General features: G+C 53.2%; 4 protein-coding genes across 4 annotated transcripts; 2 read left to right on the top strand and 2 right to left on the bottom strand.

The window, feature by feature from the left end:
• Positions 1-209: 209 nt before the first annotated feature.
• Positions 210-3,288, bottom strand: ETH_00021860 (uncharacterized protein; the record flags this gene model as incomplete). Its single annotated transcript, XM_013372822.1, has 2 exons — positions 210-2,829; positions 3,011-3,288. The coding sequence occupies 2 exons, from the start codon at positions 3,286-3,288 to the stop codon at positions 210-212; spliced, it is 2,898 nt and encodes a 965-aa protein (XP_013228276.1).
• Positions 3,289-4,538: 1,250 nt separating this feature from the next.
• On the top strand, positions 4,539-9,058 carry ETH_00021855 (uncharacterized protein; the record flags this gene model as incomplete). Its single annotated transcript, XM_013372821.1, has 7 exons — positions 4,539-5,415; positions 5,661-5,838; positions 6,008-6,326; positions 6,620-6,972; positions 7,809-8,055; positions 8,230-8,524; positions 8,679-9,058. The coding sequence occupies 7 exons, from the start codon at positions 4,539-4,541 to the stop codon at positions 9,056-9,058; spliced, it is 2,649 nt and encodes an 882-aa protein (XP_013228275.1).
• A 1,069-nt stretch (positions 9,059-10,127) lies between these two features.
• Positions 10,128-11,219, top strand: ETH_00021850 (uncharacterized protein; the record flags this gene model as incomplete). Its single annotated transcript, XM_013372820.1, has 1 exon — positions 10,128-11,219. One exon carries the CDS (start codon positions 10,128-10,130, stop codon positions 11,217-11,219), a length of 1,092 nt encoding a protein of 363 aa, XP_013228274.1.
• Positions 11,220-11,570: 351 nt separating this feature from the next.
• Positions 11,571-14,036, bottom strand: ETH_00021845 (uncharacterized protein; the record flags this gene model as incomplete). Its single annotated transcript, XM_013372819.1, has 4 exons — positions 11,571-11,703; positions 12,650-12,771; positions 13,318-13,685; positions 14,012-14,036. The coding sequence occupies 4 exons, from the start codon at positions 14,034-14,036 to the stop codon at positions 11,571-11,573; spliced, it is 648 nt and encodes a 215-aa protein (XP_013228273.1).
• Positions 14,037-14,100: the final 64 nt, after the last annotated feature.

Raw genomic sequence — 14,100 nt, 5'->3', positions numbered from 1 at the left:
AGAAGCAGGAAGGCTCCACCGTTGCTGCAGCAGCTGCTGAAGTGCTGCTACAAGATGCAACAGCTGCTGCTGCTGCTGCTTCTGTTGCTGCCGTTGCTGTTGCTGCCCTTGCTGCTGCCCTTGCTGCTGCTGCTGCAGCAACCACAGCTCCACGCACGAACGAGCAGCTCGAGCAAACGTGCATGCATCTGCAGAGGAGAGAATATCCTCTATGAAGCTGCTGCTGCTGTTCTTGCTTCTGAAGACCCCCTATCTAACGTGCTTGCAGACGTGGCGGGAGATGGCGGCGCAGCCGTTGCTGCTGTTGCTGTTGCTGCTGCTGTTGCTGCTGCTGCTGCTGTTGCGTTAATGCGAACTGCAGCAGCAGCAAATGCCCTCGGGAAATGCTTCGCAGAAACAGCAGCAGGAACGCCGCTGCTGCAGGCAGCCCATTCCCAGAGGCTAATACGTTGCTGGTATTGCTGCATCAGCTGCAGCCAGCTGCTGCTGCTGTAGCTGCACGCTGCTGCTGCTGCTGCTGCTGCTGCTGCTGCTGTGTGGGCAGAAGCGTGCAGCTGCAGCAGCCGGACTATGCGCGTCAGCGGCAGCAAAAAGGAGAGAGCTGCTGCACTCTGCTGTTCTGCAGCAGCTGCTGCTGCTCGGAAAGCCATCTGCTGCTGCGATTGTTGCTGCAGCAGCAGCAGCTCCTGCAACCCCCAGTCTGCTGCGGCAGCGTCGCTGACAACGTATTGCATGCAGGCAGCAGCAGCAGCTGCAAACCAGCAGCGCCGCATACTGCTGCTCACACAGCTGCTGCTGCACCTGCAACAAGGAATAACGTTTTCACCTCCGCTGCTGCTGCTGCTGCTGCTGTCAATGGCAGCAGCCTCCACTCGCTCTCGCGGCTGCGGTGCTGCTGCTGCTGCTGCTGCTGCAACTGCAGGTACAAGTGCTTTTGCAATCTTGAGAGGAGTTGCAGCAAACCAGAAGTTCTTTAACCAGAAAACACCTTCGCCGCTGCTGTTGTTGCTGCTGCTGCTGTTGCTGCTGCTGCTGCTCTGCAGCAGCAGCAGACAGTGAGACAGCCTGCGGTCGCAGGCAGCATCAACAGGAGAAGCTTCTATCTGCCACTGCTGCAGCACAGAGCTGCTGTTAACATCAACAAGCTGCACTGCTGCTGCTGCTGCTGCTGCTGTTGCTGTTGTTGCTGCTGCTGCTGCTGTTGCTGCTGCTGCGTTGTCCTCTTTCTGGCTCCAGCAGAGCAGAAGGTGAGGGGCAATGAAAGCCAGGCGGCCCCCTATAGAGCACTTCTGCTGCCCTGCTGCTGCTGCTGCTGTTGCTGCTGCTGCTGCTGCTGTGGTTTCTTTGCTGCTGCTGCTGCTGTTGCTGCTGCTGGCAGCAGCTTGCTGCAGCCGCAAAGTCGCAAGGACTCTTCCCTGAGTGTCTGCTACCCACAGCCTTCCCCCTGGGCGTGCTGAAAATACAGCCATCTGCTGCTGCTGCTGCTGCTGCTGCTGCTGAAGCTGCTGCTGCAGGAGGGCATGGGGCATGGGCGCAGAGACAGCCATGTGGGGCCCGACGTGCGGTTTGCTGCCAATTGCATGCACTGCAGCAGCAGCAATCCCATCAGCAGCAGCATTACCAGCAGCAGCAACACCAGCAGCAGCAGCAGCAGCAGGAAACCTTCTTGCTGCTGCATCCGGCAGCACAAAGTTGCGGTTTGCTGCCGAAATGAGCAGCAACACGCGGCGGCCCTCCCACGCGAGATCCAGTGCATGCAAAGGCCCCACAATGCTGCAGACGCTGCTGCTGCTGCTGCTGCTGCGCAGAAGGCACTGCGGGAGCTCCTGCCTCCGCAGTAGCCACCAAAGTGGCAGCTCGCGCCCTCTGCTGCTGCTGCTGCTGCTGCTGCTGCCTGGGGGTGTTGTGGTTCTGTGCAGCAGCAAGCGGCTGCGCCAGAGGCAGCCCTTTACGTCGCCGTAGAAGACACAAAACTCTGCTGCTGCTGCTGCTGCTGCTGCTGCAACTGCTGCTCTTGCTGCTGCAGGCGGAGCAGCAATAGACTCAGTATCCTCCCACGCAGCAATGCAGCTGATAGGTGCTGCTGGATCTGCTGCTGCTTCTGCTTCTGCTGCTTCAGTTGCTGCTGCTGTTGCTGTGGCTGCTGTGGCTGCTTCTGCTGCTGTTGCTGCTGCTGGCTTCTGGATGTTGCTGTTGATGAGCACGAAATCTCTGCTGCTGCTGAAGGTCATGAGACTGCTGCTGCTGTAGTTGCTGCTGCTGCTGCTGCGTCTACCTCTGGAGCAGCAGCAAGCAATTTGCTGCTGCTGCTGCTGCTGCACTATATCGCTGCTGCTGTCGAAGGCAGAAAAAAGAACAGCAGCAAAATAAAACAGGCGTCCTGCTGCGTCTCCAATCAGCAGCAGCACCGGCCTTCCCGTCTCGCTGCTTCCCGCTGCTGCTGCTGCTGCTGCTGCAACAAAGCGCAAGCAAGTTATGCCAGCAGCAGCAGCAGCCGGAGCAGCAGCACCAGATGCTGCTGCTGAAGTAGCTGCAGGTGATGCAGCTACAGCGTCAGCAGCAGCAGCAACAGCAGCAGGACCTGCTGCTGCTGCACTAAACATCGGGCTCTGTTGGAGACCATTAATCTGCGGCGGCTGCCGCTGCCGCTGCTGCTGCTGCAGAGCTTCTTGCTGCCGCGCCTTCTGCTGTTGCTCTTGCCCCTCCGGAGCAGCAACAGCTGCTGCAGGACCCGCAGCAGCAGGACCCGCAGCAGCAGCAGCAGCAGCAGGGTCCAGTGGAAGCAGCAAACGAGCAACGGGCTGTACCGGATGCATGGGATAGCAGCGCCTGCAACAGCAGCAGCAGCAGCAGCAGCAAAATCCATTGCAGCAAGAGAAGCAGCAACACCGTCAGCGGCTAGGTCAGCAGCTCCGCAGCGGGAGCAGCAGTAAAGGCGAGAATAACAACAGCATGACTTACAGCAGCAGCAGCAGCAGTAGTAGTAGCAGCAGCAGCAGCAGCACCTTACCTCAGCAGCAGAACTACCCCCTCGTTGCTGCCCACAGCCACGAGACCCTCCGCCACTGCAACACAAGAAGCTGCAACAGCATCGGCAGGGCTTTTGCTGCTGCTGCTGCTTCCGAGGTCTCGCTGCCATTCATTTTCTGCTGCAGCAGCAGGAGCAGCAGTAGCTGCTGCTGCTGCTGCTGCTTCGGTGCGCGGGCTGGGTGGTCTGCTGCCGCAGCGCTGCAGCAGCGACAGCGGGAGCGCCTCCTCGAACTCGAAGTGGCCAACGCTCCTCAACATGCTGCTGCTGCGGCTGCTGCTGCTGCTGCTGCAGTCAACATGCTGTTGCTGCAATTGCTGCTGGGGTCAACATGCTGCTGCTGCTGCTGCTGCTGCAGGTTAGTAGCGGCTGCTGCCTGTCTTTGTGCAGTTCCTGCGTTCTCTCAGAAATCTGGACCTTCTAAGGGCTGCTGCTGCTGCTGCTGCTGCTGCTGCTGCGCAAGCGCCCGCTCGGCTCCTGCTGCTCCTGCTGCTGCTTCTGGTGTTGCAGCTGCAGCGGATAAACTCAGTGTATATCTCTAGTTGCTGCTGCACTGCTGCTGCAGGCTTTGGTGCTGCTGTCGGGCTAGCTGCGGCTCATACCAGTGTCAAAGGCGGGTCGCTCCTGCTGCTGCTGCTGCTGCTGCTGCTGCTACTGCCGTTTCTGCTGTTCCTGCTGCTGTTGTTGTTGCTTATCCTTTTATGCTTGACAGCACAAGGCGGAGGTTGCATATTATACTGAAGTTTCTGGCTGTATTAGGTGAGGGAAGGGCTGCTGCTGCTGCTGCTGCTTCTGCTGCTGTTCTCCTGCTGTCAGCAGCTGATCGGCACTGCTGCTGCTGCTGCTGCTGCTGTAATTTCTATGTCAATCTGCAGCAGCTTTGTTGAATAATTATACTAGAAAAGTAAAAAGAAAAATCTTAGTTCTAGCGCAGTAAGAGCTGCTGCTGCGCTCGCATCAGCAGCAGCGCAGCGGCAACCCGAGCAGCAGCAAGAATGCCGCTGCCGACACTGGGGCTCCCTAGGGGCCCCCCAAGGACCCTGTAGGGGCCCCCTAGAGACATCTAAAGGGGCCCAATCGATTCTCATCTGCTGCTAAGCAGCAGCTTCGAGACCCGATTAATTTTGCTGCTGCTGCAGCAACTGTAACTACCCTGGCAGCAGCAATAGCAGCTGCAGCAGCGGCTGCAGCAGCAGCAGCTGCTGCAGCGGAACCCAAAGCAACAACAGCAGCATGCCGACCCGGAACACAAAGTCGCTGCAGCAGCAGCAACAACAACAATAACGAAAGCACAACCGCTGCTGCTGCTGCCGCTGCTGCTGCTGTTGCACCTGCTGCTGTCGCCCCGGAGAGCCTCACAATCGAGGCTGTAAAGTTGCCTCGCTGCTGCATCAGAGCAGCAGACAGGATTTCAGTTTGCTGCTGCTGCAGCTGCAGCAGCTGCTGCGCTGCAACAGCAGAAAGAGCTGCGAAGGCGCGTCCAGGGAGCAGCAGCAGCAGCAGCAGCAGCATGTTCGGGCCTCATTTGCTGCGGACGCTGCGGACGCTTCCCTGCAGATGCAGCAGGCACTCCGCGCTGCTGCTTGCGCAGCAGCAGCAGCAGCAACAGCTACATCTGCAGCGGCTGCAGCTCTTCACGACTCAGTCGGCAGCAGCGGAGACATCTGTAAGGAATACACAGCAGCAGCAGCAGCAGCAGCTGAAGGAAGAGCAGCAGGAACAGCAGCTGCAGCAGCAACTGAAGCAACTGGCTTCCTCGCCACCGCCACCGCCACAGCAGCAGCAGCAGCAGCAGCAACTGCTGCAGCCGGAAGGCCCTGCGTCTGCTTCTCTACCAGTCTTTTGTTATTTGTCCACCGAGGACAAGCAGCAGCTGCTGCTGCAGCACGAACAGCAAGAGCAGCAAGAGCAGCAGCAGCAGCAGGACCAGCGCGATATTGGTCTCTCTAGATGCAGCAGCAGCTGCAGTGGACAGACAGGAGGTCTGCAACAAAGCGGCGGGACACAGGAGCAGCCTGCTGCTGCTGCTACTGCTGCTGCTGCTGCTGCTGCTGAAGCTGCTGCGGTGACTCCTACTGACTCAGCTGTTGCTGCTGCGTCTGGCACTGGAACAGCAGCAGCAGCAGCTGCTGCTGCTGCTGCAGCTGCCGCAGCTGCGGGTGAAGTTGCTGTGTTCAGTGCGCCAAAGCCTAGAGCAGCAGCCGCAGCAACAGCGGCAGCAGCAACAGAAGCAACAGCAGCAGGAGCAGGACATGCTGCTGCTGCTGCATCTGAAGAAGTGCTGCTGCTGCGCAGCAGCCGCGGGAAAGATATTTACGCCGGGGAGGAAGAGCTGCTGCTGCTGGAGGCAGCAGCAGCAGATTGCGGCGCCATGAGCCCCACATCAGGTTTGCTGCTGTTGCTGCTGCTGCTGCTGCTCTGACTGCTGTTGCTGTTGCTGCTGCTGTCGCTGTTGCTGCTGCTTCACCGCCTCCACCGCTGTTTTCGCAGTTGTAGCGGCTGCTGCTGCAGCTGTGGTTGCTGCTGCTGCTGCTGCTGCTGCTCCCGAACACCTCTCCTAGCTATTTCTGTCCCGTGCTTCACCTTTTCATGGCTCTGGCTGCTGCTGCTGCTGCTGCTGCTGCTGCTGCAGGTTATTTGCTGCGCCGTGCCACGCGCCGGGTATCAGCAGCAGCAGCCCAGCTGCAGCCGCAGCAGCTGCTGAGGGCCCTAAAAGCAGCAGCAGCTGCTGCAGTGGTGCATCCTTTGTCTCCGGAATTTCTGCTGCTGCTGCTGCAGCAGATGCAGCAGAAGCTAGCGTACTTTTCAACGTATGCTGCTGCTGCTGCTGCTGTGGTTGCTGCTGCTGCTGTTGCTGCGGCTGCTGTCCTGCTGCTGCGCCCGTCACGACAGCAGCTGCGGCAGTTGTCTTTGCTGCACCTGCTCTCACCACTCACGTTGCTGCTGCTGCTGTTGCTGCTGCTGTTGCTGCTGCTGCAGAGAGGAATGCGTCTTGCTGCTGCAGCTTGTTGACTCGCTTGCCTGTGGGCCTGAAGCAGCAGCAGCGGCAACTGAAGCAGCAGCAGCAGCAACAGAGCCGTCCTCAGTGTTAGGGATTCATTCCTCTCTGCTGGAACAAGTTCCATGGTTTACCAGCAGCAGCAGCAGCAGCCACTTCAGCAGCAGCAGCAGCAGCAGCACGTTGCATGAGCACCTGCGGCTCTCTGCTGCACTGCTGCAGCAGCGGCTGCTGCAGGAAGCAAACTGTCTCTCGCTGCAGCAAACTTTGGCTATCTTTCCTTTTCTACGAAGTTACCAAGTCCGTCTCAGTGACCCCACAGCAGCAGCAGCTGCTGCTGCTGCTGCTTCTGCTGCTGCTGCTGCTGCTGCAGCTTCCGCTACAGCTGCGGCTCGCTGCTGCAGCGCTGCAGCTGCACACAGGCAGCAGTGCCCTCTTCCCTTAAATATGAAGAATTGCTGCAGCAGCAACTGCTGATGGCGCTACAGTAGCTGCTGCTGCTGCTAATGCTGCTGCTGTTGCTGCGTATGTTGATGCTGCAGCTTGTGCCTGCGGTGCTGCTGCTGCTTCTGCTGCTGCTGCCTTTGCTGCAGATTCGGTCAAACAGCCTTGTTGCTGTTCTGTTGGACGGGGTTTACATGCATCTTGCACTGCAGCAGCAGCAGCAGCTGGATCCAGCCTTCGTGCTGCTGAGGCTTGCTGACTTTGCTGCTGCAGTGCTGCAGAAGCACCTGCCATCTCCTCTCGATTTGCTGCTGCTGCAGCACCTGCAGGAGGAGCCTGCAGCACAGGCTCCCGCTGACAGCAGCAGCAGCAGCACAGCAGCAGCAGCAGCAGCAGCAGGTTTACCGCTGCTTCTGCTGCTGAGGGTCTTGTGCTTTTCAGGAGGTTTGCTGCTGCAGCAAGATGCAGTGGTGTCTCGGCTATCTCCGCAGCTCGCATGCAGGTACTTGCTGCTGCTGTTGCTGCTGCTGCTGCTGCTTGCTGCTGCTTGCTGCTACTTGCTGCTGCTTCTGCTGCTGCTGAATCTGCTGCCCAAAGTACAGCGTGTGGCCTCACTGCAGACATCCCCCTTCTGGCGCAGCTGCAGCTGGCTTTGCTACTGCTGCTGCTGTTTTCGCTGCTGTGTCTAGTGAGTCTGCTGCTGCTGCTGCTGTTCTTCCCAGTACCCATGCTGCTGCTGCTGCTGCTGCAGGCTACTGTTCGTTTTTGCTGCTCTTGAATCTTGGGCAGAGAGGGCCCCCGAAACCCTAGGGGGGCCCCCAGGGGCCCCCCGGGGGGCCCCCCCGGCAGGGGGGCCCCTGGGGGCCCCCCGGGGGGCCCCCCTGGAGGGGCCCCCGATGAGTTTAGATATCTTTTCGAGGGTTTTGTCTTTTGCTGCTAGAGACAGAAAAGAAGTTTCTTTTTTATTTGGAGCTTTGTTTGCTAAGTAGGCGCTAAACGTTAAACCCTAGATCTTAAACCCTAAACCCTAAGCCCTAAACCCTTAATGTTAAGCTCTAAACCCTAGTCCTTAAACCCTACGCCCTAATCCTAAACCCTAGGCCTTTAACCCCAACCCTTCAACTCTTACTCCCAAACTTTAGACCCTTGGTGTTAAACCCTAAACCCTATACCCTAAACCCTAACTCCTAAAGTTTAGACCCTAGACCCTAAACCCTAGGGCTTCATTGCGCATGATTGGCACAGCTCAGCATGCCATGAAATTTGTCTGGTTTGCAGCAATAGACTTTGCTGCTGATGCTGCTGCTGTTGTTGCTGCTGCTGCTGCTGCTGCTGCAGGGCTTGCGAACTCGAAGCTGCAGCTCCAGATGCAGCAGCAGCAGCACTGGCGCTTTTGGCCGCCGTAGCTGTCCGTCAGCAGCAGCTGCAGCGGCACCAGCAGCAGCATACCCAACAGCAGCAGCAGGAGCCCCAGCAAGAGCAACTTCAGCAGCAGCAGCAGCAGCAGCAAGCAGCGGCCGTTGGTTTGGCCTTGCCGCTGCTGCTGAAGCGCCGCGGCTGTTTGTCGTTGCAGCAGCTCGTAATGGTACTTTGCTGCATTTGCTGCTGCTGCTGCGGTTGCTGCCGTTTCTGCTGCTACTACTGAGTTGGCTCTTGCTGTAGCTGCTGCTTCTGGGACATTTTCGCTGCTGCTGCTGCCACGGGAGATGCTGCTGCTGCTGCAGAGGAATTGCTGCATGTGGTTGCGGTGTACGTACAGCTCCTGGAGTGTATGCTGACCTTGAGAGTCCAACACGAGCTGGCAGCAGATGTTTTTGCTGCTGCTGCTGCTGCTGCTCTTCCTCAGCAGGACTTTAGTGCTGCTGCTGCCGCTTCTGCAGCAGCAGCCGCAGCAGCAGCAGCAGATGCTTCCTTTTGGACGCTTCGCGCCTTTTGCATTGGGCTCAAGCTGCTGCTGCAGCACCATCAGCAGCAGCTGCAGCAGCAAGTGCAGCAGCTGCAGCAGCAGCAAAGCCCTTTCCTGCAGGAAGCAGTAGTGTCATTTTTTTGCAGCGGTCAGGCTTTCTGCCATTTTATAATGCTGCTGCTGTTGCTGCTGCTGCAACCGTTGCTGCTGCTGTTGCTGCTGCAGTAGCTGCTGGGGCAGCTGCCACTGATGCTTGCTTTCTGGTAGCTGGCGCATCTGTTGCTGCTGCTTTTCATGCTCAGTGTGGCTTATCTTTGCTTCTGCTGCAGCACTGGGAGCAGCAGCAGCTGCTGCTGCTGCAGAATCAGCAGCAGCAGCAGCAGCTCCTGTAGGCAGTCCTTCGGAAGGCTGGGGTTTTAAGGGACTGCTGCTGCGGCGCCTTGCAGCCACAATTAATGAGCAGATAAGTTTGCTGCAGCAGCAGCAGCAGCAGCAGCAGTTCAAGGACTCTCTGCAGCTTACGAGGTCGAAGCTTTATAGAGGCTTTAGGGAGCAGCAGCAACGGCGGCAGCAGCAGCAGAAGCAACAGCAGCTGCAGCTGCAGTTGCAGCAGCAGGTGCAGCAGCAGCAGCATCACTTGCAGATACTCAGCGATGCTTTGGAGTCCCTGTGTGTCGGCTAGTTGCTGCTGCTGCTGCTGCTGCTGCCATTACTAGCAGCAGAAGCCGACAATGTAGCAGCAGCAGCAGTTGTCGCAACAGCAGCAGCGGCTGTAGCAGCTGTAGCGGCAGTAACAATTGCTGCTGCTGCTGCTGCTGCAGTGGCTTGAGGGCCACAGCAAGGGGCAGCAGCAGGAGAAATCTTACCTGCAGTGTTATTTGGCAAATTTTAGATAATTTTGGTTAATTTATTTTAATTAGTTTTAATTTTTTAGTTAAAAAAGACAAATTCGAAGTGTATTTGTTTAATTTCAGCTGCTGCAGTGAGCCTGGGGTTCTTCCTGGTACCCTATGGGCCTCTGGGGGCCCCCAGGGGCCCCCCGGGGCCCCCGGGGGGCCCCCAGGCTGCTATTGAAGGCTCTTTTTGAAGAATAGAATTTGAATTAAAAGTGAAAAGAAACGAAAGTGAAAAGATTTGAGAAAGTGGGTCGTTTGGGGGCTCTGAGCTGAGGTGTACAGACACCTGGCGGGAGTGCTACGGTGTCGGGGTGGACTCTGGCGGCGTCAGATTTGAATTAAATGGATTTGAATTAAACAATTGAATTGTTTTTATCATTTTTAAATCATAAAATTAAAAAAACGCAGTTATTTGCTGCTCCTTGCGCCGCCCCGCAGACCCACGCCTTCAAAGAAGAGCCATGCGGCTGCTGCTGTTGCAGCAGCAGCAGCCGCAGCAGCAGCAGCAAGTGCACTTGCGGGGGCACTGGAAGCAGCAGCAGCAGCAGCGGCCTCGGCAGCAGCATCAACTGCAGCAGGAGCCACAGGCACAGTGGCGGCGCCAGCAGCAACAGCTGCTGCTGCAGCGATAGCAGCAGCAGCAGCTGTTGCTGCTGCTGCTGCTGAAGTAAGAGTAACAGCAGCTGCAGCGCTTACTACAGTAGTGGCAGCAGCGGCTGCAGCAGCTGCTGGAGTAGCATCAACAGCTGCACCAGCAGCTTCAGTTCCCAGCAGCGCTTCAGGTCCCAGCAGCGCCAGCAGCAGCAGCAGCAACACAAGCAGCAGCAGCAGCAGCAGCAGCAGGTTTTAGCCGCAATGATTAGCAGGGAGAGAGACAGATATGGAGATAGGGAGCGGCAAAGAGACAAAGAGACAAATAGACACAGAGAAGGGCATCGCTTGAAGCGGAAGTGCAGCAGCAACAGCAGCAGCAGCAGCAGCAGCAGCAGCAGCCATAGTTGGGGCTTCCCACAGGCACAGTGCATGCAGCAGCAGCAGCAGCACTACTACCACTACGCCTACGAGCCGCAGCAGCAGCTGCTGCACAGCCACCACCAGCACCAGCAGCACTACCGCCGGCAGCAGCACCAGCAGCAGCAGCACCAGCGGCAGCAGCAGCAACAGCAGCAACAGCAGCAGTTCCTCTACAGCCCTGCTTCTTGTAGTACAATAGCTCCCAGGGATATTTCATCCAGCAGCAGCAGCAGCACGAGAAGCAGCAGCAGCAACAGACCTGAAATTAGCACCAACTGCAAACACGAAGCAGCTGCAGCAGCAGCAGCAAGAACGGCGGAAGCAACTGCAGCAGCAGCACAGGGAGGAGCAGCAAGAGCTTTTCATGAGGCTGCAGAATGCAGCCATGATGCAGCAGCAGCAGCAGCTGCTGCTGCTGCTGCAGTAGATACACCAACAGCAGCAGGAGCACCAGAAAGTGCAGCAGCAACAGCAGAGGGTGCAGCAGGTGCAGCAGCAAGCGCAGCAGCAGCTGCAGCAGCATCACCTGCAGTGGACAATGCAGCAGCATCACCTGAAGTGGACAATGCAGCAGCAGAACCAGCAACAGCAAGTGCAGCAGCAGGCGCAGCAGCAGCACGCGGAGCAGATACTGCAGCAGCAGCAGCAGCACCCGCAGCAAGAAGTGCAGCAGCAGCAGCACCCGCAGCAAGAAGTGCAGCAGCAGCAGCAGCAGCAGCAGTAGCTGATGTTTACAAAATGACCGAAGGCGAAGTTCGGGTGTATGCGCAGCAGCTGCAGGGGCTGACGAAAGTGCTGCTGCAGAACTTGGGGTGTATGTACACCACAGCAGCAGCAGAAATCGAAAGAAAAAACAAAAGGCTAGCAGCACAAGAAAAAGAAATAAACAGACTCAAACTAATGCTCAAGCAGCGGAAGGACAAGGGCCTCTAGCCCTGCTGCTGCTGCTGCTGCTGCTGTGGCTGCTGCTGCTGCTGCTGCTGCTGCTGTGGCTGCTGCGGCAGCTGCGCGCTGCTGCTGCGCTGCTGCTGCTGCGCTGCTGCTGCTGCGCTGCTGCTGCTGCTGCTGCAGGATTTGTTTGTTGAGCTTCTCGAGCTGAGAGCTTTATTTAAATAAATTTGGATTTGTAAAAAATAGTTTTTTGTTCTTTTGTTTGAAAGCAAAAGAAAAGAAATAGTTCAGCTTTTGAGGTGTACGTACACCTCGCAGCAGCCAACTCGAAACTGCATTTGAAGACTTCTTTCCTCTTTTTGCATGCAAATAATATATCATTTTATTATTTATTTATTTATTTATATATTTATTAAGATTTAAAAGAAGCAGCAAAGAACTCTGGAGAAATTTCTCTTCTTTCATTTGCTGCATTTTCTCCGCAATCTTTTTCGCCTCTTCAAATCTTTTTTCTTCAACAAGAACTCTGAAACAAAAATAAAAAAATAAATAAATAATAAAATAAATAAATAAATAGTAAATAATTTAATAAATAAATAATGAAATAAATGTTAAATTAATTATCATTCTGCAGCTTTATTTAGAGCTGCTACAGGGGATGCTTGCAGACCCGCGCACTCCCGAGGGTTTAGGGTTTAGGGTTTAGGGTTTTCTCACTCGACCATTCGAGCTAGGGGCTGTCCCCATCCAATTTCTTTGATTGTCTTTTTATTATTTTTCATTTCTTCATTTATTTTTTTTAAGTCTTTCAACTTGAGGATTTCGCAGTAGCTGTACGTACGCCCCAACGCCACCGCAGCAGCAAACTCGGGTCTGCCATTTGTGCCATTTCAGTTAATTAATTAAATAATTAAATAAATAATTATTATTTAAATAGTTAATTAAGTAATTGGTTAATTAATTGGATAATTAATTGATTAATTCATTAAAGATAATTAATTAATTAATTAGTTAATTTTTAATTAGATAATATAATATAATTAGTTTATTATTTAATTAGTTAATTATATTTTCTAAATAATTAATTAATTAATTTAAGAGAATTAATGCGTCATCCAGCACCTCGACTCCTCAAAGAATTGGCAAATAAATAAATAAACATCAAATGATAAACAAATAAATATTTAAATATCAAATAAATTATAAATTAAAAAATAAAAATAAACAAAAGTAAATGAATGAAAATAAGTAATTAATAAACAATAGTCAAATAATAAATAAATAAATAAATAATAAAATAAGTAAATTAATAAATAAATATTAAATGAAATTGGCTTTCAGCGATGTACTTCAAAGTGCATTTTAGCAAATTTTGACCAATTTAAAATATTTCCTTTTAATTCTTTTTTAAAATGAGTTCTTTTTAAATAGTTAATAAATTAAATGATTTATTTTCTTTTCTTAATCCCCACATTTCGAACTTTTCGCGTTTTTCCCGCAAAATGTCTTTATGGTTTTCAATTAAATTCTTCTTCAAAACAAATCCCAAAAAGTCCAGCGCGAAGAATGCGCCGCCGCGCTGCGCGGCGAGAACCTGTGGGGCAAAAGAATAAAATTAAAAATCAAATTAAAAATCAAAAACTGAAATTTTAAATTTAAATATTTCAATTATTACTCAACCAATTGGGGATTTAATTAGACCAAAATGAAGACAATTAATTGATTAATTTGGTGTTCAACTTATTTTTTAAAATGGATAATTATTTATTCTCATATTTAGAGAATTCTCCATTTTGAAAGAATTCTGTACTTGTGTGTTATTCGAAGTCTTTCCTAAAGCGCCTATTAGTGGAGTGACTAATTATTAATTAATAATTAATTAATTAATTAATAATCAATTAATTAATTAATTAGTTTAACTAGTTCTTAATTGTATTATGAATTTGTTAATTCAAGAATCTAATCATCAATTAACAAGCTTATTGCCTAAACTGGTTAGCTAATTACTTCCATAGATTAATTAGCCAGTTAGTTAATTCATCATTTAATTAACTGATTACTCATTTAATTATTTAATTAACTAACCAAATAAATGAAAAATAAATAAATAAATAAATAAATAAATATATAAATAATTCACCTTTACCATCTTTTCTATAAAGGAAAAAGCGTTGCTGCTCATTCCAGCCCGCCCTGCGAACTCAACAGCAGCTTTTGCGAACTCCAACTGCTGCTGCAGCTGCAGTTGCTGCGGCTGCTGCTGCTGCTGCTGCTGCTGCTGCTGTTGCTGCTGCTGCTGCTGCTGCTCCGTCGCTGCAGCGCGTAAGGGGCCATTCGCTGCGACTGCAGCGTCAGCAGCAGCAGCAGTTCCCGGTGTTGCTGCTGCTGCTGCTTCTGCTGCTGCTGCTGGTGCAGCAGCAGCAGCAAAAGTGACGGATTTCTCCTCCGTCAAATATGAAAACAAAAAGTTTGCTGCCTTTTCATAAATTTGCTGCTGCCGAGCCAAACCTGCAGCCAAACAAGTCCCCTTTTTATTTAATTAATCAATTAATTAATTTATTTTTTGTTTGTTTAAATTCCTTTTAAATTTATTGATACGGCTGCTGCTGCTGCTGCTGCTGCTGCTGAGAGTTGTGTGGGGCCTGACCTGCGAACTGCACAATTGCTGCTATGTCTTTGGAAATAATTAAACTTTCAAAAGCTTCGCTGCGCAGCCCCACATTTGCCAGCAGCGCAGCAGCAGCAGCAAATTGCTGCTGCTGCTGCAGCAGCAAACTCAAACGACGAACACCCCCCAGCAGCTCTTCAAGCGACGGACCCTCCTCGCAGCAAACCCCGGGGGGCCCCCCACGCCCCCATGGGGCCCCTCCCGGGGGGCCCCCCGGGGGGCCCCCCCGGGGGGGCCCCCGGGGGCCCCCCCGGG

The sequence above is a fragment of the Eimeria tenella genome, genomic scaffold, assembly GCF_000499545.2.
Source record: "Eimeria tenella Houghton genomic scaffold, Eth_scaff109, whole genome shotgun sequence".
Classification (NCBI taxonomy): domain Eukaryota; phylum Apicomplexa; class Conoidasida; order Eucoccidiorida; family Eimeriidae; genus Eimeria; species Eimeria tenella.
This window is presented reverse-complemented; position numbering and strand designations above follow the sequence as displayed.